Source organism: Bos indicus, chromosome 29 (genome assembly GCF_029378745.1).
Source record: "Bos indicus isolate NIAB-ARS_2022 breed Sahiwal x Tharparkar chromosome 29, NIAB-ARS_B.indTharparkar_mat_pri_1.0, whole genome shotgun sequence".
Classification (NCBI taxonomy): Eukaryota; Metazoa; Chordata; class Mammalia; order Artiodactyla; family Bovidae; genus Bos; species Bos indicus.
The window spans coordinates 28195827-28218986 of record NC_091788.1 but is presented as its reverse complement, the minus strand read 5'-3'; the positions used below and the strand labels follow the sequence as shown (position 1 = coordinate 28218986).

The 23160-nt window shown below is 38.8% G+C and overlaps 1 protein-coding gene across 1 annotated transcript; it reads left to right on the top strand.

Moving 5' to 3' along the window:
• The first annotated feature begins 21997 nt into the window (after positions 1-21997).
• Positions 21998-22948, top strand: LOC109554227 (olfactory receptor 8B3). The gene has a single exon (XM_019954548.2). It carries the CDS (start codon positions 22004-22006, stop codon positions 22946-22948), a length of 945 nt encoding a protein of 314 aa, XP_019810107.2. The 5' UTR covers positions 21998-22003.
• The last annotated feature ends 212 nt before the right edge of the window (positions 22949-23160 follow it).

The following is a 23160-nucleotide window of genomic DNA, read 5'->3' as shown; positions in this document are numbered from 1 at the left end:
TGGTGGGAATGAAAACATCAGAACAGAGAAGACTTGCTGTGCAATTTCCTTCTACCTGGAGGTCTCTTAGGCCATAAGTGTTCTTATCCTTTCCCTGGCCTGAAGGATACAAAGGTTCTGACCGTGGAGGAAGCAACACCCATCTATTTGTGGATTTACATATAATGTCTTCAGGACCAGGCAAATGCAACTGCTTTCTGTCTCCAAACCATCATCTGGCTGATAATGTGAATGCATCTCATTCTCTGTGGATCTCAGCAACCTGTTTGGAAGCTTGGAAAATGAGCCTCATTTAAGATTAAAGTTTGATCAGGCTCCTTAGGGAAAAAATTATTGAGCCTGTGTTTACATACTTCATCAATAAGTTGATATTGGTACCTTTGGGATTTAATGTTCCTCTCCAAGTATCACTTCACATTAAGAATTTATTGATGTATAATAAATTACCATAAACTGTAGTGACTTAAATAAATACCCAGTTATTCCATAAATTAAAGGTCTGGTATGGCATGGCTGGATTCTCTGCTCAGGCTAAAATCAGGGTGTGGGCAGGGCTTTGCATTTTCTTCTGGGGACTCTACAGAGAATTTTTTTCCAAACTCCTTCAGGTTGTTGGAAGAACTAAATTTCTGTGGTTTCAGAACTGAGAGCTTCATTTTCTTGTTGACTGTCAGCTGCAGGTCTCTCTCAGTTTGCATAGGCTGCCTGTATTTATCATCATGTAGCCCTCTTGTCTTCAATATGGCAGTAAATGGAACACTGAATCCTTTTTAAAAATTTTAATTGAGACATATTTAAATTTATTTAGATACATTTGAGAAACAGTATCACAGGAACATCTTGAAATTAATTTTTACTACTTTTACTCATGCCTTAATTATAAAGTAATATGTGCTTATTTTTGAAACCACAGATGATTGAGACATATATCAAGTAAAAAGTGCCTGGTCCTCTCCATCTTTTCCTCCAAAGATAAAGTATAGTTGACTAACAATGTTAGTTTCAGGTGTATTGCAGAGTGATTCAGTTATACATATACATGCATCTATTCTTTTTAGAATTCTTTTCCCATTCAGGTTATTACAGAGTAGTGAGCAGAGTTCCCTGTGCTATACAGTAGGTCCTTGTTTGTTATCTATTTTAAATGTAGCAGTGTGTAAATGTCAGCCCCAAGCTTCCAATCTGTCGCTCCCTCCAGCCCTTCCTTCCTGGTAACCATAAGTTCATTCTCTAAGTCTATGAGGTTCTTTCCATTTTGTGAGTAAGTTTGTATGTATCATTTGTTTTTATATTCTGCCTATAAGCAGTATTATATGATATCTGTCTTTCTCTGTCTGGCTTTACTTAATATGATGATCTTCAGGTCCATTGATGTTGCTGCAAATGGCATTATTTCATTCTTCTTTATGGCTGAGCAATATTTTATTGCATATATGTATCACATCTTCTTGATTAATTCCTCTGTCAATGGGCATTTAAGTTGCTTCCTTGTCTTGGCTACTGTAAGCTGTGCTGCAATGAACACTGCGGCATATGTATCATTTCAAAAACTATGTTTTTCTCTGGATATATGCCCAGGAGTGAGATTGTTGAATCATATGGTATATCTATGTTTAGTTTCTTATGGAACTTCCATATTGTTCTCCATAGTGGTTACACCAATTTACATTCCCTCCAACAGTGTAGGAGAGTTCTCTTCTCTCCACACCCTCTCTAGCATTTATTGTTTGTAGCCTTTTTGATGATGGCCATTCTGACTGGTGTGAGGTGATCTCACTGTAGTTTTGATTTGAAGTCAAGTGGGTCTTAGGAAGCATCACTACAAACAAAGCTAGTGGAGGTGATGAAATTCCAGCTGCTGCCAAGTCACTTCAGTCGTGTCCAACTCTGTGTGACCCCATAGACGGTAGCCTACCAGGCTCCCCCGTCCCTGGGATTCTCCAGGCAAGAACACCAGAGTGGGCTGCCATTTCCTTCTCCAATGCATGAAAGTGAAAACTGAAAGTGAAGTCGCTCAGTCGTGTCCGACTCTTGGCGACCCCATGGACTACAGCCTACCAGGCTCCTCCATCCATGGGATTTTCCAGGCAAGAGTACTGGAGTGGGGTGCCATTGCCTTCTCCAGAAACTCCAGCTGAGCTATTTCAAATCCTAAAAGATGATGATGTTAAAGTGCTGCACTCAATATGAAAGCAAATTTTTAAAACTCAGCAGTGGCCACAGGACAGGAAAAGGTCAGTTTTCATTCCAATCCCAAAGAAAGGCAGAGCTGAAAGAATGTTCAAACTACCACACAACTGCACTAATTTCACATGCTAGCAAAGTGATGGTCAAAATTCTCCAAGCTAGGCTTCAAAAGTATGTGAACCAAAACTCCCAGAAGTTCAAGCTGGATTTAGAAAAGGCAGAGGAACCAGAGATCAATTGCCAAAGTCTGTTGGATCACAGAAAAAGCAAGAGAATATCAGAAAAACACCTACTTCTGCTTAATTGACTATGCTAAAGCCTCTGACTGTGTGGATCATAACAAACTATGGAAAATTCTTAAAGAGATGGGAATACCAGACCACCTCACCTGCCTCCTGAGAAAACTGCATGCAGGTCAAGAAGCAACAGTTAGAACCAGACATGGAACAACAGACTGGTTACAAACTGGGAAAGGAGTACATCAAGGGTGAATATTATCACCCTGCTTATTTAACTTCTATGCAGAGTACATCATGCTAAATGCTGGGCTGCATGAAGCACAAGCTGGAATCAAGGTAGCTGGGAAAAATATCAATAACCTCAGATATGTAGCTGATACCACACTTATGGCAGAAAGCAAAGAGGAACTAACGAGCCTCTTGATGAAGGTGAAAGAGAAGAGTAAAAAAGTTGGCTTAAAACTCAACATTCAAAAAAAGATCATGGCATCTGGTCCTATCACTTCTTTGCAAATAGATGGGGAAACAGTGTAAACAGTGACAGACTATTTTTGGGGGCTCTGAAATCACTGCAGATGGTGACTGAAGCCATGAAATTAAAAGATGCTTGCTCCTTGGAAGAAAAGCTATGACCAACCTAGACAGCATATTAAAAAGCAGAGACATTACTTTGCCAACAAAGATCTGTATAGTCAAAACTATGGTTTTTCTAGTAAGCATGTATGGATGTGAGAGTTGGACCATAAAGAAGGGTGAGCAATGAAGAATTGATGCTTTTGAACTGTGGTGTTGGAGAAGACTCATCAGAGTTCCTTGGACTGCATGAATATCAAACCAGTCAATCCTAAAAGAAATCACTCCTGAATATTCATTGGAATGGCTGATGCTGAAGCTGAAGATCCAATACTTTGGCCACCTGATGTGAATAACTGACTCATTACAAAAGACCCTGATGCTGGGCAAGATTGAAAGCAAGAGAAGGGGCCTACAGAGGACAAAATGGTTGGATGGCAGCACCGACTCAATTGGCATGAGTTTGAGCAAACTCCAGGAGTTGGTGATGGATAGGGAAGCCTGGCGCGCTGCAGTCCATCGGGTGGCAAAGAGTCGGACACGGCTGAGCAACTGAACAACAACAGAAATAATGAGTTGATGTTGAACATCCTTTCATGTGACTCTTGGCCTTCTGTATGTCTTCTTTGGAGAAATGTCCACTTAGGTCTTCTGTCCTTTGTTGACTGGGTTATTTGTTTTGGTGCTTTTATGCGTCATAAACTGTAAATTTTGGAGACTAATCCCTCATCAGTCGCATCATTTGCAAATATTTTCTCCCTATCTCTCTGTTGTCTTTTCATTTTTAAAAATTTTTTCCTCTACTGTGCAAAGGTTTTTGAGTTTAAGTAGGTCCCATTTGTTTATTTTGTTTTTATTTCCATGGCTCTGGGAGAGGGATTGAAGAAGAAACTGCAACAATTTATGTCAGACAGTGTTCTGTCTATATTTTCCACCATATACTCAGATCACATGAAACTATGTAGCTCTTATATAGGTACCTGCTTTGACAACTTCCCGTGTCAACATGTGGCAGGCATGAACATTATTGCCCTTTACCCAAGATTACCCAACAGGTATTTTGAGCTTTTAAAGTCCAAAATGAGGAGAAGAAATAAAGAGAAAGGAAAAGACTCATTATCTGCTGCTCACTATCCATAGTTTTAATTTTAGTATTCTGTTAAAAGAGATGCATCTTTCAAACATGACCAACACCAAGATAATGATCTCATCCTCAATTGCGTAATTCTGGGTGAGGTTTCAAGAGAGTATCGTTCTCACAAAGTGATTGGAGAGAGACCAACCCAGTGAAGAATCTCACTCCTTGCTTGATTTTGCTTCTTTTTCTTCTTTTCCTTGTTTCAATCTTTAAGATTTTTATTTTTAGGACCATTATAACATAGAGGTCTATGCTATGTTATGTGTGTTTTATTTCTTTACTCCACACACATTATTTTCACAATTTTAATTTTTTCTTCTCTTGAGGTACCAAGAGGTGACACTTCAGATTGCATATCCTTTCTATTCCCTTCCTGTATATCTTGCTGTGATCTCTCATGACGCATTTTTCTTTTCACATTTAGAAAAAAAAAGAAAAAGTGTGAACTTTTTCTTTCTGACTGTGGCTTTGGATCAAATTAAATCTATCACAACCAAAACGCTTTCATCTTCCCAACAGCTTTTTCCACCTGCTCTTGATCATTGGAAAAGCTTGAAGCTTCCATTGTAGAAGTGAGAGAAACCGTTACCTAGGATTTGCTTTTCCTTTCTTAATTTACAGTTATTTTGAAGTGTGAGCATTTTCTTTGTCTTTGGATTATGCTATGAATATTGTTTTTTATGGAGTTTTACTTGTTCTTATTGTTCTGTATTGCTTTTACCAGAATCATTGGGAGGTGCAGGTCTAGGCATTTGCTTTTTTTTTTTTGGTTTCCTGAAAGTCTTCTTAAAAATAATATTTTAAGATATTTGCATATTTTAAAAAAGTATATTGTATTGATTTAGAGATGTGGCAGCCTGGATTATAGGAGAGTTTGGGGGAGAATGGATACATGTCTTGGAGAAGGGAATGGCAATCCACTCCAGTATTCCTGCCTGGAGAATCCCATGGATAGAGGAGTCTGGTGGGCTACAGTTCATAGGGTTGCACAAAGTTGGATACAACTGAAGTGACTTAGTACGACATGGCGTGGCAGAGGTAGTTTACCTCTCAGTGAACTCAAAAATACTTTTTTTATTTTAGTTTGTTAAAAACACCATTCATGATTTAGATTTGTGTTACTTCAGAAAAAGTAAATATTCAGAAGATTACTAGATCTGTTACTGGAAATATCATGACTAGTTTATTCAAGCCAACCATCTTGTTGGAAATAACTATACTGTCATACAAAATACAGACTTTTTCCTTATAAAATTGAAAAGCTGAAAGAACGTAAAAAATTACTAGGTCAAAATAGATTATGTGAAAAATCGTTTATCTATTAAACAAATTGAATTAGTAAGTAATCCTTCACACACATGTGCTCACATCTTGTGCTCACAAGCCTAATGGCTTCACAGGTTAATTTTATCATACATGAAAAGAAGAAATAATACCAAGTGTATGCAAATTCTTTCAGAAAAGAGATAAAGAGAAAACATTTTTCAAATATATTTTATGAGGCAGCATAACCTGGATATCCAAATAAGACATAGAATTACAAGGAAAATATATACCAATATTCCTTATAAACATAAGTGCAAAAATCACTTATACAATATTACTAATCTAATATTGTGTTCTATAAAAATGATAATGCTTTATAATTAAGTGGGGTTGAGCAAAAGAAATCAAGGTTGGTTATACCTCTGAAAACCATTCAATATAATTCACAATATTAACAGAATAAAGGAGAAAACAGTATCATCAGATAAGTAGATACTGAAAAAGCATACAGTAAAAAATATCCATTTATCATAAAAATCTCAGAAAAACAGGAACAGAAAAGAATTCTCTCAGTTTAGCAAAGGGAATTTATTAAAAAATCTAACATAATTAATGGTAAAAGTTGAAAGCTTTCCCTGTAAGATTGGAAACAAGCGAAGAATGTCCTCTTTTCTCTATATTTGGTGGAGCTTAGTTAGTGAAATTAGACATTAAAATAAAATAAAATGATATCAAGCTTAAAAAGAAGATAAATTAGCATTATTCTTAGAAAATATGATTATTAATGTAGAAAATCCACAAAATAAAAATATTAGAATAAGCAGATGTACCAAGATCTCAAGATATAAGGTCATTAAACATAAATTGACTGCATTTCTAAATGCTAGCAACAAATATTTGGAAAATGAAATTAATAAAAATACCATTTACAATAGCATAAAACTAAAATTACTTAGGAATAAATTTAATGACAGATGTACAAACCTCTAAACTGAAAACTTCAGAACCTTGATCTGAGAAATAAAAAGTTTACAAATAAAGAGAGATACACCATGTTTGTGGATTGGAAGATCTGATGTTGTTAACATTTCCATTTCCCCCAAAACCGATCTGACATTCAATGCATTCCAATTAAACACAGGGGTTCAATGGCTTCAAAATGCTGAGAAAAAGTTACATTTAAACTAGAATTTCATACCTTACTAAACTATGAAAAAAATAGGAAGCCAAAACTAAAGAAATTTCAGAAATGCAATGTCTCTAAAGTTTGCATTCCATGCACCCTTTCTAAGGAAATTAATGGAGCATTTGTGTTATCAAAAATGAGGAAAAACATCGACATAGTCAAGAGGAGTCTAAAAAGGCACACCAACTAAATGTAACGTAACTTTGATGAGATCCTGGAACTGAAAAAGGACATTAAGTAAATAGTAAGGAAATCTGTGTATAGTATGGACTTTAGCTAATGATAACATAACAACACTGGCTTGCTAATTGTAACAAACACATTGTAAGATGTTAATGTTAATAATTGGGGAAATAGTTGGCAGTATATGGGAATTCTTTGTATTATGCTCATTTTTTTTTCTATAAATCTAAAACTGTCCTAAAAAATAAAGTTCATTTAAAAAAATGAAGAAACCAAGAAACAGGAAAATATGGGATGCAGAAAACAGAGGATCTAAGATACATAAGAGGTGAAGAGAATCCTCAGAAAGAAGGTGAACAGGGATCTCGAGATGTTAGATTTTCACTAAAGTAAGAGGACAGTGTATCAACACTTGAGTGGATCATGAATTTCTCAGAAAGACTTCTTAAGGAAGGCAACATTTTAAGAACAGCAGCTAACATCATATAGCTACAGCTGAATATACTGAAAGGAGATCTGTACAAAAGGGATAAATCAGAGAAATCTATGGAATATTAAGCAAATGAAAGCACCTAAAAATATTCCCTTCAAGGAAAACAACAAATCAAATGAAAGCAATAATTATATTTGATGTACCTCTGTAAATAGTGTTTAAAATTGTCTTAATAATGTTAACTGCCAATGTTTACCTAAATTTTTAGTTATAACCATATTGCAATAAAGAGAGTGTGGGTGTGTATGTGTGTATGGTGAGAGTGAGGTAAAAAAGATTCCATAGGAACTCACACTGGAAACTATCGCGTGTTTAGTTGTTCAGTCATGTCGTGTTTGACTCTTTGCGATCTCATGGACTGTAGCCCACCAGGCTCCTCTGTCCATGGGGACTCTCCAGGCAAGAATATTGGAATGGGTTGCCATTTCCTTCTCCAGGAGATATTCCCAGCCCAGGGATCAAACACAGGTCTCCCACTTTGCAGGCAGATTCTTTACCGTCTGAGCCACCAGGAAAACCCAAGAATACTGGAGTGGGTAGCCTATCCCTATTAGAGTAATTTAAACTTTAGACAAGAAGCTTATCAAATCAATGTACCTTAGAGGGTACACCAGGGTACCCTGAGACCAGGGTTTCAAAGAGATATGTTCTCTGAGACTGGAGGTTGGATAAAGTTGAGTGAGAAGAATATGTTTACATTTAGTTTATGAATTTAGCTTGTTGCCTAGGGGTGAAAAAAGCTTAATAATAATGAGAAAACAGAAAGAGAAATTAAGGAAACAATTCCATTCACCATTGCAACGGAAAGAATAAAATACTTAGGAATATATCTACCTAAAGAAACTAAATACCTATATATAGAAAACTATAAAACCCTGGTGAAAGAAATCAAAGAGGACACTAATAGATGGAGAAATATACCATGTTCATGGATTGGAAGAATCAATATAGTGAAAATGAGTATACTACCCAAAGCAATTTATGGATTCAATGCAATCCCTGTCAAGCTACCAACGGTATTCTTCACAGAGCTAGAACAAATAATTTCACAATTTGTATGGAAATACAAAAAACCTCTAATAGCCAAAGCTATCTTGAGAAAGAAGAATGGAACTGGAGGAATCAACCTACCTGACTTCAGGCTCTACTACAAAGCCACAGTCACCAAGACAGTACGGTACTGGCACAAAGACAGAAATATTGATCAATGGAACAAAAGAGAAAGCCCAGAGATAAATCCATGCACATATGGACACCTTATCTTTGACAAAGGAAGCAAGAATATACAATGGATTAAAGACAATCTCTTTAACAAGTGGTGCTGAGAAAACTGGTCAACCACTTGTAGAAGAATGAAACTAGAACACTTTCTAACACCATATACAAAATTAAACTCCAAATGGATTAAAGATCTCAACGTAAGACCAGAAACTATAAAACTCCTAGAGGAGAACATAGGCAAAACACTCTCCGACATACATCACAGCAGGATCCTCTATGACCCACCTCCCAGAATATTGGAAATAAAAGCAAAAATAAACAAATGGGACCTAATTAAAATTAAAAGCTTCTGCACAACAAAGGAAACTATTAGCAAGGTGAAAAGACAGCCTTCAGAATGGGAGAAAATAATAGCAAATGAAGCAACTGACAGACAACTAATCTCAAAAATATACAAGCAACTCCTACAGCTCAACTCCAGAAAAATAAATGACCCAATCAAAAAATGGGCCCAAAAACTAACTAGACATTTCTCCAAAGAAGACATACAGATGGCTAACAAACACATGAAAAGATGCCCAACATCACTCATTATCAGAGAAATGCAAATCAAAACCACAATGAGGTACCATTTCATGCCAGTCAGAATGGCTGCGATCCAAAAGTCTACAAGCAATAAATGCTGGAGAGGGTGTGGAGAAAAGGGAACCCTCTTACACTGTTGGTGGGAATGCAAACTAGTCCAGCCACTATGGAGAACAGTGTGGAGATTCCTTAAAAAACTGGAAATAGAACTGCCTTATGATCCAGCAATCCCACTGCTGGGCATACACACTGAGGAAACCAGAAGGGAAAGAGACAGGTGTACCCCAATGTTCATCGCAGCACTGTTTATAATAGCCAGGACATGGAAGCAACCTAGATGTCCTATAGCAGATGAATGGATAAGAAAGCAGTGGTACATATCCACAATGGAGTATTACTCAGCCATTAAAAAGAATACATTTGAATCAGTTCTAATGAGGTGGATGAAACTGGAGCCTATTATCCAGAGTGAAGTAAGCCAGAAAGAAAAACACCAATACAGTATACTAACGCATATATATGGAATTTCGAAAGATGGTAACAATAACCCTGTGTATGAGACAGCAAAAGAGACACTGATGTATAGATCAGTCTTATGGACTCTGTGGGAGAGGGAGAGGGTGGGGATATTTGAGAGAATGGCATTGAAACATGTATATATCTTGTATGAAATGAGTCGCCAGTCCAGGTTTGATGCACGATACTGGATGCTTGGAGCTGGTGCACTGGGATGACCCAGAGGGATGGTATGGGGAGGGAGGAGGGAGGAGGGTTCAGGATGGGGAACACAGGTATACCTGTGGTGGATTCATTTCCATATTTGGCAAAACTAATACAATATTGTAAAGTTTAAAAATAAAATAAATTAAAAAAAAAAAAAAAGAAAATAATGACCAGTGGAGAAGCAGCATTGAGAATCACAAGTAAATGTTGAATACAGTTTGGGGCACTTTAACTTGAGGTACATAAATAGACATAAAACAGAATTGTTCAGGAGGCAAGTGGGGGACAGGTTCAGGTGATACATACTGGTGAACAGGAATGAGCAGAAGGAGAGCAAATACTTGTCAGACTCCTTCTATGATTCAGGCAGTGTTTCATTATTTTACATGTAATAAGTCATTTAATTCAAAGGACAATTACTCTCAAGTTACAGATGTGGATACCAAGGGTGAAAGAGGTCACATAAATTGTCTAAAATCTCACAATTAGAAAGTGGAGACTCAATCTGGATTTAAATTTCAGACCATCTGACTTGATAGTCTCTTCCTTTAAATGCTTTCCCACAAGTCTGAACTTCAGGGAGTAGAACCATTGACTCCCTTTGTTCTCCTGACAGTGAGGGCAAAACATATTCACAACTACATTACATGATATAACTGTGGCCAACTGCTCAGAACTGGGTGAACATCCTTTGTCAGTACCAGTACAGCTGCTATTCCTTTGGCTTGCCCCACTCTTGCAGAACCTCTGTCTACCAAGCTGGTGTCCACATCTGTAAGATGCTTTGTTCGCCAATCCTGGTTTTATAATCTCAAACCAATGATCTGAATTCCCATCTTCTTTTAATTAACTCTATTTAAAAGAGCTAGTAATTTTTTCTACTTTTATTGAGATATAGTTGACGTACAGCAGTGAATTAGAGTCACTTTCTACTGTTTATTCACATTAACTCGAATACAGTATTTTCTCCTCACATATGTAAGCCAAAGTATGAACTGACAAAACACTTAGCTGTCAAATGGGTTAAATTTGAAGTTAGAAATATGAATAAACTTTGCAAAATAAGATTTTAGGGAGTTTTAATTCTCAGTTAATCAATCACTGAAATTTGTGTAATCTTTGTACCTCACTTCTCAAATGAGAAGGCTCTAGTTTCTTCTTTGGCAAACAATGTCACTAGTGGTTTTCCCCAAAAGTTCTGTTTCATGTAACATAAATTCATTTGCAACAAATGAGTTCGGATTTTTCCACCCAAAATTGGATTTTTCCACCAAAAAATATCAGAAGTTTCAAATACAGTTCATATTTTTTGAAAACAATAGGTAAGTCAAATTAAAAGGACCTTCTTCAGCGGAATGTCCAGTTATAGCTGAGTGGGCAGGTCAGCAAATCTCCACGGCACATCTATAAACTTGGACAGAATTGGCAAACACAATGATTCCAACATTCTGGAAATCAACCAATGCACACAACAATATGAGAAATATTGATGTTTCAAAAAGTGTTTAAGTTCACGTAAGAATAAAGGGAGTCTGTGATATTTTACAAAGGACTCCTCCCAGTGCGAAATTTTGACTGGATATTTTAAGGTTAAAGATAAAAAGAATTGTGTTTAGATGCTGTACTCTAGTTGCTGAATTCATTTCTCACAGTGTTTGCAATTCTGAAACCTTATTCCATAGGTACTGGGATTGACGGAGCAATAATAAATGATAGATAATAAAAATCTTGTATTCAAATGCCTTTTCCAGACTGATTAGCTTATGATGAATAATATTGCGGGAAGTAAGGGACACATGCTCCATCTGCTCGACTCCACCCACCAGTCACCACCGCTGCTTCAGTTTTAGGCTTGCCTGCAGCTCAACAGGCGTGAGAGCCAAGGGGGCTCCATCACAACCTCCCAAAGCTCAAGAGGCAGTCCCAAGGCCCTACCGCAGCCTCCCCCGGAGACCTGTATCTTAGCATAGGGGCAGCCTCACTCTTATTGTCCTTGGAGAGTCTCCGAAGACTTGGACGGTGCAGGAAGCAGCTGGAGGCCTGGCTCAGTCCTGAGTGAGAGCTCCCCGGTCTCTGGCATGGGCTGGGCCCTAAGGGAAGCAGCCTGAGGGCTCCGGGTGGCCGGCTGGACAGGAGTGACCCCCAAGAAGACTTCCAAAGGAGACGAGTAGGGGTTCGCGGGCTATGGGCACGTGTGGCCTGGGCCACCACCGAGGCCTTGTACGGTAGCAATTGCGAGATGGACGGCACAGAAGCCACTCAGGCAGATCAGTGGCCAGCGCCATCTGCCATGGCCTACAGCAGCCTCAAGCTAGGCCGCCCACCAGCTGCTGGCAGCCTGGCCCCTGACGTGTCCCACAAGGACAAAGGTGCATCTTTTTGCTTTGGAGCCTGGGGGTCCCAGGCCAGCTGAGCTGCCCATGGCTGGGAGGACCCTTATGTGGTGTCGAGTGGAGCATGCGCACAAGAAGACTGCTCACAGCCATCTGGGAGAGTCTGCAAAATGGAGGCGCAAGGCCCCGGCCGGCCAGAGGATGTGGCTGAGGAGGACACGGGGGCCCATCAGGTGAGTGAGTTCACAGGCAAGATCCTGGAAGCCGCTGAGCATAGCCAGACCGCGGCTCCCCTTGGGGCCCACCCAGTGGATGCCCTGCCCTTGACCTTGGCCTCCCTGGTCTCCGGGGTCTGGACCCTCACTGTCCCAGGCCTTTCTTCCCCAACTCTGGTCTCTTCTCACACCCCAGTATCTGGGCTCTCAGCCTCTTGTTCTCACACGTGTGCCTCCACCATGTCTTTGGGCTTCAGGCCCCTTTTGGGCCATCTTTTGCTTCAGGGTTCCATCTCTTTGTGCCTCAGTCCACCATTTTGTAGGGGTCACCTTTCTGTACTTCAGTTCCCCCATTTTCTTAAGGCCTCCTCTCTTGAGTTTTCTGTGTTCTCAGGATTTCCCTGTGCTCATAATTTCCTGGCTCTACAGCTTCTTCACTCTTTGCATCTTTGCTGTCTCTAGCAGCCACCATCCTCTGTATTGGGACTTCCCACCTCCTCAGGCCCTTTCTCTCCCACTTGCATTTTAGGCAGATGGAGACTCACTTCCTGTCATGCTTGTGTTCCCATTTCCACATTGCCTACCCGCCTGCCTGCAGGCACCTTTCTTGCTTGTTGTTCAGTCGCCAAGTTGTGTGTCTGACTCTTCTGTGACCCCATGGACTGCAGGTGGCAAGGCCTCACTGTCCCCCAGCATCTCCCGGAGTTTGCCCAAGTTCACGTCCATTGCATCAGTGATGCCAACCAACCATCTCATCCTCTGTTGCCCATTTCTCCTCCTGCCTTCAATTTTTCCCAGCATTAGGGTTTTTTCAAGTGAGTTTGCTTTTCGCATCAGGTGGCCAAAGTATTGGTTTCAGCATCAGGCCTTCCAGTGAGTAGTCAGGGTTGATTTCCTTTAAGATTGATTGGTTTTATCTCCTTGTTATTCAAGGGACTCTCAGTGAGAATGTTCTCTAGTACCACAGTTTGAAAGCATCAATTCTTGGGCCCTCTGCCTTCTTTGTGGTCAGGCTCTCAAAATCATTCATGACTTCTGTAAAGACCATAGCCTTGACTATACAGAACTTTGTTGGCAAAATGATGTCTTTGCTTTTTAACACACTGTCTAGGTTTGTCATAGTGTTCCTTCCTAGAAGCAGTTGTTTTTAATTTCCTTTCCTGATGGCTTATCCTTTTGCTATGAGGAAGCAGAGCTTGTTTCAGGCAGTTTTTGAGGGAGGGGTGGAGCCAGATTAAAAAATGCCTTTCTTGGGAAGTACAATAGGACTGGTCATTGACAAGGGGGCAGGGGCTCCTTAAGGGGTTGCCCTGTCCAGGTCAAATGAAGAAACCTGGCTGACTCCTACCCCAAGGCTCTGGCCAGCATGTCGTGAGGAGTAGATACATTAGGTTTTGCACACAATCAAACCTGGTCTAGATATATGACGTCCCTGCCCATGAATAGTCCCTGGCATGCCCCACAGGCACACAGATACCATTCCCAGCCATGCCTGGAAAGGGGCTGAATGTGGAGCGCTTGTTGTTGAATAGGTGAAGGCAAGAATGATAGCTGCTGAGCCCCAGGACACTACTAGGAGGGTCCTCATGGGCACCTCATGGGCACCGCATGAGGTGGCAGTGGTCCCTGCTTTTACAGATGCCTGGAAGACCCCAACTCCATCCTGTTTTTGGAGCCTTTCCTCTTTGTAACCAAACTGCAAAATATGTCCTCTTACCTTTCTTGTTTTTTTTTTCAGCTCTAGAGGATAACTTTGATTTGGAATGATACCTTTGGTACCAAATGTTTAGAAAGTGCCCCCTTCCCCACACACACCCTAGCCATGTAGGTGCTAGTACTGTGAAAATACTGTTTCTGCTATTTCATTATGAATAGACTTTTGTTTTTAATTTTAGTTATAAGAAATTTCAGGAAAAAAAATTTAAGATACAAGGCCACTGAGCCAAAGTCACAGTTCTGTCTCCCAGCATGAAGAAAGGAGGGTGGTGGGGCTTGGGGGCACTTTTGCTCTCTGAAAGCTCCTTGTTCAACAATGCCACTGCTCACTTGGTGGGAGTGGTGACAGCAGGGAGTTTTGTTCAGGTGGAAAAGGTCAGTGGGTGCTAGATGAACTTGAGTGTTTTTTGACCTTAATGTGTTTGCTGCCAAAATGTTTTCATGTAGCCTGGTGTGTCACTGTTTTGAGATGACCATTCCAGACCTGTTGCTAAAGGAGAACTGTAACAGGCAGTGGAGCATTCTGCCCATGGAGAGGCCATTTACTGGGAGCCCAGTCCAGATCTTGAGAGCCTCTTGTCCTCATCTTCCCACATCTTGCAGCGTAAGACATCTCCTAAAGTGTGATTATGCACATTTTATTGTTAAGATAGTGTACAAACACACAAGTGATGATGTGCATTTTCACAGAAAGTTAATAGTGGGGCATATCCCGTCTTTAAATAATTATAAGACCAACTCAAATTCTGGCCCAGCTCTGCAGGCCTGGGGAAAACCACAGACTTGAGCATGCAGCACCACCCTAGGGAAAGCACAAAGGAGGCTATTAGCAACTGACCTAGCTTTGCAAGGTTGAAAGAAAGCATATAAGTATAAGAGTTCTGCTATAAATTGAAATGAGGAAATGTAGAGCAGGTATCATGTAAAAAAGATCTGAGAAAGCTTCAGACTTACTAGCAGGACTGCCAGAAGATGATTCTCTCCTGAAGCTAGTCAGAAGGACCAGAGGCATGTGACTGATCAGTTTTGAAGATATTAAAACAATATTAAAGGAATTTGAAAAATCAGTGTAACATGACATCAACAAAGGTCACAGTAATTTTCTAGAGACAGAGTCCAAGGAAATGGAGATATGTGATTTGTCTGATGAAGAATTCAAAATAGCTGTATTAAGGAAGTCCAGTGAGCTACAGGAAAACAGAGAAAGACGGTACAGTGAAATCATGAAAACAGAAAACAAAATGATAAGCTTAATAAAGAGATACTGATAGAAATCATAAGAAAGAAAAAGAAATCTTGGAGCTTAATAATGCAGTGAATGAAGTGAAAAAATGTGATAAGAGCAGCAGCGGATTAGATCAAGCAGAAGGACGAGTCTGTGAGGTAGAAGATAGGACATTTGAAATTATACAGTAAGTAGAGAGCAAAGGGAAAAAATGAAAAAGAGTGAAGAAAATTTATGTGAAACGTGGGATGCCATCAAGAGGAATATTGTAGACAGTATTAGAGTCCCAGAGGAAGAAGAATGGATAATGGAAAGCATTCTTAAAGGAATAATGGCTAAGAACTTCCCAAATATGGGGAGATATTTGGACATCCAAATTATAAAGTTAATAGGTTACCCCAATATTTCAACTCAAAATGATCTATCTTCTCTAAGACATATAATTAAGCACTCTGAAATAAAAGAATTTAAGAAAAATCCAGAGGAAAAACAAAGGAGCTCTCATTAGACTGCCAGGAGATTGAATAGAATGAGACAATATACTCAAGTGCTGAAAGAAAAAACTGCCCTGCCAATCAAGAATACTTTACCCAGCAAAGTTATCTTTCAAAAATGAAGGTGAGATAAAGATTTTCCCAAAGAACATCTGAGAGAATTAATTAGCACTTGACTTTATAAGAGTTACTGAAAGGAGTTCTTCAAGCTGAAACAAGAGGACACTAATTAGTAACATGAAACATAAGAAAGTATGCAACATATTGGCAAATATAAATATAAAGTCAAATTCAGAATACACACTGTAAGATGGTGACGTGTTAACCAGCCAACTCTAGTAAATGTTAAAGGACAGAACTATTTAAAAATAGCTAAAACTACAGTAACTTGCTAATGGGTACACAATATAAAAAGAGGTAAATTGTGACATAAAAACATAAAATGTGGGAAAGGAGTAACTTCATAGTGTTTTTGTGTGTTATCAAAGTGTTATCACCTTAAGAGTTATATCTGTAGGATATCTTATGTAAGTCTCATGGTAATCACAAAACAAAAGACTATATTAATACAAAAGAATAAAGAGAAGGGAATAGAAACATACCATTATAGAAAATCATGAAGTCATAAAAGAAGACAGCAAGAGAGAAAGAAAAGAACAAGGGAGTTACAAAACAGCCAGAGAACAATTCAGATCAGATCATATCAGATCAGTAGCTCAGTCGTGTCCGACTCTTTGCGACCCTATAAATCGCAGCACGTCAGGCCTCCCTGTCCATCACCAACTCCTGGAGTTCACTCAGACTCATGTCCATCAAGTCAGTGATGCCATCCAGCCATCTCATCCTCTGTCGTCCCCTTCTCCTCTTGCTCCTAATCCCTCCCAGCATCAGAGTCTTTTCCACAGAGTCAACTCTTCGCAGGAGGTGGCCACACTACTGGAGTTTCAGCTTTAGCATCATTCCTTCCAGAGAAATCCCAGGGCTGATCTCCTTCAGAATGGGCTGGTTGGATCTCCTTGCAGTCCAAGGGACTCTCAAGAGTCTTCTCCAACACCACAGTTCAAAAGCATCAATTCTTCGGTGCTTAGCCTTCTTCACAGTCCAACTCTCACATCCATACATGACCACAGGAAAAACCATAGCCTTGACCAGACGAACCTTTGTTGGCAAAGTAATGTCTCTGCTTTTGAACATGCTATCTAGGTTGGTCATAACTTTCCTTCCAAGGAGTAAGCATCTTTTAATTTCATGGCTGCAGTCACCATCTGCAGTGATTTTGAAGCCCAGAAAAATAAAGTCTGACACTGTTTTCACTGTTTCCCCATCTATTTCCACGAAGTCATGCGACCGGATGCCATGATCTTCGTTTTCTGAATGTTGAGCTTTAAGCCAACTTTTTCACTCTCCACTTTCACTTTCATCAAGAGGCTTTTGAGTTCCTCTTCACTTTCTGCCATAAGGGTGGTGTCATCTGCATATCTGAGGTGATTGAGATTTCTCCTGGCAATCTTGATTCCAGCTTGTGTTTCTTCCAGTCCAGCGTTTCTCATGATGTACTCTTCATATAAGTTAAATAAACAGGGTGACAATATACAACCTTGACGTACTCCTTTTCCTATTTGGAACCAGTCTGTTGTTCCATGTCCAGTTCTAACTGTTGCTTCCTGACCTGCATACAGATTTCTCAAGAGGCAGATCAGGTGGTCTGGTATTCCCATCTCTTTCAGAATTTTCCACAGTTTATTGTGATCCACACAAGAGAACAATTAGGTGGGCTTTATTCCTTACTTGTCAATCATTATTTTAATAGTAAGTGACTTAAATTCTGCAATCAAAAGAAGTAGAATTGCTGGATGGATTAAACAAAACAAAAAAAAACAGACTCAATTATGTGCTTCCCACAAGAGACTTACTTCAGCTTTAAGGACACACACAGACTGAAAGTGAGGGGATGAGAAACGGTGTTCTATGCAAGTGGAAACCAGAAAACAACAGCAGTAACCATACTTATATCAGACAAAATAAACTTTAGCTCAACAATTGTAATGAGACAGAGATGGTAATGATACCATGATGAAGAGGAAACATTACAGCGGATACCACAATAATACAAAGGATCAGATTATTATGAACAGTTATACTCAAACAAATTGAATAGCCTAGAAGACATGGATAAATTCTTAGAAACAAGTCTACCAAGACTGAATTACGAAGAAACAGAAAAAATCTAAACAGATCAATGACAAGTAAGGAGATTGAATCAATAATCAGAAACCTCCCAACAAAGAAAACCCCAGGACCAGAAAATAGATGGTATTACTGGTGAAACACTATGAAGTTACTCCTTTCCCACCTGTCAAATGTTTAAATAAGAATAAATGCTAAAACTTCTCAAACTTTTCCCAAGTGGAAGAAAGAGAACACTCTCAAAACTATTTTACAACCAGAATTATCCTCTCACCAACATCAGGTAAAGACACTATAAGAAAAGAAAACTACAAGCCGATGTCTCTGATGAATATAGATGCAAAAATTCTCAACAGAATTCTGACAGACCAGTTCAATAGCACGTTAAAAAATCATGTCCTGTAATCAAGTGGGATTTAACCATGGAATGCAAGAGTGGTTCAACATACACTAATCAGTAAATGTGCTATACCAGATTAATAGAATGAAAGATAAAAATCATATAATATTTCAGTAGCTGCAGGAAAAACATTTGAGAACTTTCAATGTTCTTTCATGATTAAAAATGACAGGGGTGGATTGTTAATGAGGATAAGGAAACTTTAGGGGGTGATGGAAATGCTCTAGATCTTGACCATGGTGGTCTTCAATGTAACTGTATTCTTTTGAAAGTTGTTGAACTGTATTCTTAAAATGAGAGCATGTTATTGTATCTAAGTTATGCCATCATTAAACTTATTTAAAAAAGAATATTACAAGAAGAACCAGTCTGAACATCTTATATCCCCTGCCCCTGAAACACTTTCCATAAATAAAACAGATTTAGCTTTGCATTAAACAAGAACCTAGTAATTTTTAACTTACTACAGAAGTTTGAATAAATGTGGGTTGTATAAAATGGAATACCACTCAGCAATAAAAGGGCAAGCTGTTGATACAACTAGGATGGACTTAAGAGCATCATGCTTAGGGGAAAATGCCAATATCAGAAGTTATATATTGTATAGTTTCATTTGTTGTCTTAACAACCCACCTATAGAGATGAAGAACAAGTAAGTTAGTGGTTTTTAGAAGACAGAGGTGAAGGTGGGAGGGGATAGGTGTGACTGTAAAGGGGTAATGTAAGGGAGTTCCTTTATGTTAGTAAATGAGTTCTGTGTATGATTGTGGTGGTAGCTACATGAATCTATAAAAGTGATCAAATCACATAGGTCAGACAGAAACATGTGCTGCATATAAAATTTCTCAAAGCTAAATAGAGTCTATAGTTTTGCTTTTATACTACAGTTGCTATGGTAGGAAGTTGGGTGGATTTCAAGGAAATCTATCCAATATTTTTGAAATTTTGTGGGACTCAGTAATAATTTCTAAATAAAATTTTCTTCTCACAGCTTGTGTGTGTGTGTGTGTGTGTGTGTGTGTGTGAGTCACTCAGTCATGTCCAACTCTTTGTGACCCCATGGATTGTAGCCCACCAGGCTCCTCGGCCCATGGGATTCTCCAGGCAAGAATACTGTAGTGGGTTGCCATTTCCTTCTCCATGGTCTCACACGTATAACTGTAAGCTAATACATACATGGGAATTTTAGTCATACTTCTTTATAATGAGGCTTATTTACAGGGATTTTTGTCATAGATTTAATTTTAATCTATCAAACACATATTGAGTCAGAATATGTTAAAGTAAATTTCTATGGGATTATTCTTAAGTAAATAGTGATTTATTAAACAATAACCTCTGAAATCTATTAAAAATCCTTTGGTTTATGTCTATAACATTTTCATAAGCTGATTATTTAAAGAGATTCAATTATTGTAAGTGAAAGTGGCTCAGTTGTGTCTGACTCTTTGTGATCCCATGGACTATTGAGTCCATGGAATTCTGTAGGCCAGAATTCTGGAGTGGGTAGCCCTTCCTTTCTCCAGGGGATCTTCCCAACCTAGGGATCAAACCCAGTTCTCTCACATTGCAGGCAGATTCTTTACCAGATGAGCCACCAGGGAGTTTGTAAAGGGCCATAGTAAATAATCTTTCCTTAAATGTTTGTATATCTTTATGAACTAAAATTCTTAAAACTAATGTTGCCTAGAATTATAATTAGTGAATTTTCAATGACATGAATTATTTGCATCTTTATAAGGGAGGGCAGAGAATCATTTCTTTTATGCTCTGGGGAGTGTATAATCTGTGATGGGAAATTAACATTTACTGTCACAGTTAGGGTGTAAACATACACACTGATTTCTTCCCTGCAGAGTTTATCATGATGGGAAGGTCCCTGGGGGCACCTGTACCTGGATTTCTAATCAGGTTCAAAAGAATTATAAACCTTAAGCAAATGCCATGTGCTCTATGACATGATGATTCAGATGTCTGCCTGTGGTTTCCTTTCAAAATCTCTTGGTAAATTTATAGCTACAAGTTTGATATAAATCATAGACTGACTCTTGGAACATTGAGACTGTGAGATTTATGCCATGATTCTTTGCCTGTGAAGGAAGAAGATTCTGTGGGTACATCCACTCGGCTTTGATATCCCCTAGGCCAGTTCTTCTTCCAAGACATTGGAGGTGAAACATGCATAAAGGGTCAGCACTGAGTTCTGTAAATGGATGGAGAGTGAGTTAACCAAGTTTCTGTATTTTGCTAAATTCCTCTGAAAATGAGGAAAGTATTTATATTGAATAACCCAAAAGTCCAAAGTCAGGAGCTCTGACTCTACTGCCTGTATTGTTCTCAGCATAGCCTCTGTCTTGGCTTTATCTTCATTCTGGTAGCAAGAGAATTATAGCAGTTTCAAGTGACAAATCCAGAACATAGCAATATCAGAATAGATTTGTTTTTTTTTCCTAATTTTTTTTAAATTGAGATGTACTGTACACAAACAGTCAGACATGCCTTGGTTACTGAAAAACAACAAGTTGACATTTTGGGGATTAGTCTTGATGAGGACCTTAGAGATTCATTAAAATGTGTTTTCTATGAAAATGTTAAGAACTCTTATTTAGGTGATACAGGAAACAAAAACACTCCTTTTAAGTTTATATTACATGAAGTCAACATTACAGTAAAGTTTAGGCAAGGTACCAAGCTAGAGTTAAAGATCATTCTTTCATCTTTAATACAACCAGTATAAATACAGGCAGAGAATGAGTGTGGAGATACTCAACTTATTCTTACATTGCAAAACTAACTCATTACCTTCCTTTCTCCTATCTACTTAATGGTCACAGTAGCCTGATTTAGTTATAACAAAATGTGTCAAACAGTTATCCTTTTCACTGAGATATAACAAGGTATCCTTTGCTAGTAAGTATACAGCTTGAAATGTTTTCAGAAACTTAACAACTAACTTAATCAGCACTCAAATTCATTATTTTCTCATTCTTGCCATCCTATAAAACCTAGGAAAGAACATCCAAATTCCTTTATTCAGTCTCTGTGCAACTAGGACAGAACAGAGGAGGGCAGTGTGTGGAAACCCTGAAATGTATGGTTAAGTGTAAAATTTCAGATATCAAGGTTCACCTCAATATCTGTTACCAATTTTTTACTTCCTGGATTCTTTAAGTATCTGAAACTTTAGAGACTATGAGAGACTTCCTGGTTGCAGAATATCTGCATGGTCTTTTCCCTGTAGAAATCCCTTTTTGAAGGAACCTGCAGTGTGTAGTAGGATGATGGAAACATGAGTAGAAAGTAGGAAGTGGTAAATCAGATGAATATGGGGAGAACTGGGGATACTTTCCCACTGCTGAAGCCCATCAGCAAGTTCCTCAGCTACTGTATCTCTCTGTTTTCTAGTGAAGATAGAACAGTTGTTTGTCACATGCAGTTCATTCAAAAGACAGTAATTTAAATGTTGAGAAGTGTGTGGCTTCAAGACACTATGAGGCAAAGAAGTGTTTACATGATTTCTGCCAGACTGAGATTCTTTCTCATAAATAAAGCTCATGTAAAAGTGAGTTTGTAAAGGACAGAGCTGTGTTCCCTACTAATGAAATTTTCTTCTGTTCTCACAGATTTCTGAAGTTGAGAATGCTGGCTAGAAATGACTCCTTAGTGACTGAATTTATTCTTGCTGGATTAACAGACCGTCCAGAGCTCCAGCAACCCCTCTTTCACCTGTTTCTAGTGATCTTTGTTGTCACCATGGTGGGCAACCTGGGCTTAATCATTCTTATTGGTCTAAATTCTCACCTCCACACCCCCATGTACTATTTCCTCTTCAACCTGTCCTTCATTGATCTCTGTTACTCTTCTGTTTTCACCCCCAAGATGCTGATGAACTTTGTGTTCAGCGAGAATACCATCTCATATGTGGGGTGCATGACTCAGCTGTTTTTCTTTCTCTTTTTTGTCATCTCTGAGTGCTATATGTTGACCTCAATGGCCTATGATCGCTATGTGGCCATCTGTAATCCCTTGCTGTATAAGGTCTCCATGTCCCATCATGTCTGTTTGGTGCTCTCTTTGGCTGCATATGTGATAGGGTTTGCTGGAGCGTCTGTGCACACAGGGTGCATGCTTAGACTAACCTTCTGCAATGTGAATGTCATCAACCATTACTTGTGTGACATCCTCCCACTCCTCCAACTCTCTTGTACCAGCACCTATGTCAATGAGGTGGTAGTTCTCATTGTCGTGGGTATTAACATCACAGTACCCAGTTTCACCATCCTAATTTCTTACATCTTCATCCTTACTAGCATTCTTCATATCAAATCTTCTCAAGGAAGATCAAAAGCCTTTAGTACCTGTAGCTCCCACATGATTGCTCTTTCTCTTCTTTTTGGTTCAGCGGCATTCATGTACCTTAAATATTCTTCTCCCGGTTCTATGGAGCAGGGAAAAATTTCTTCTGTCTTCTATACTAATGTGGTGCCCATGCTCAATCCTTTGATTTATAGTTTGAGAAACAAAGATGTAAAAGTTGCACTGAGGAGATCCGTATTTAAAATCCAGAGGATAAACATGTTCTAATTAGTAACAATAATGTAAAGACATTCAATTTTGTACTTAATTTTTATTATCTATCATGAGATTTGTTCAAAATTGCATTACCTCTACGGATTATATTATGTGTGGTGTAATAGACTTGTCTTATCATTTTTCTTGTAGCTGTTCTTGTCTCATTCCTACATATCTCTTGTAACTTGTAACAGTTTTAGTAAACAACTAATGGCATCTTTATA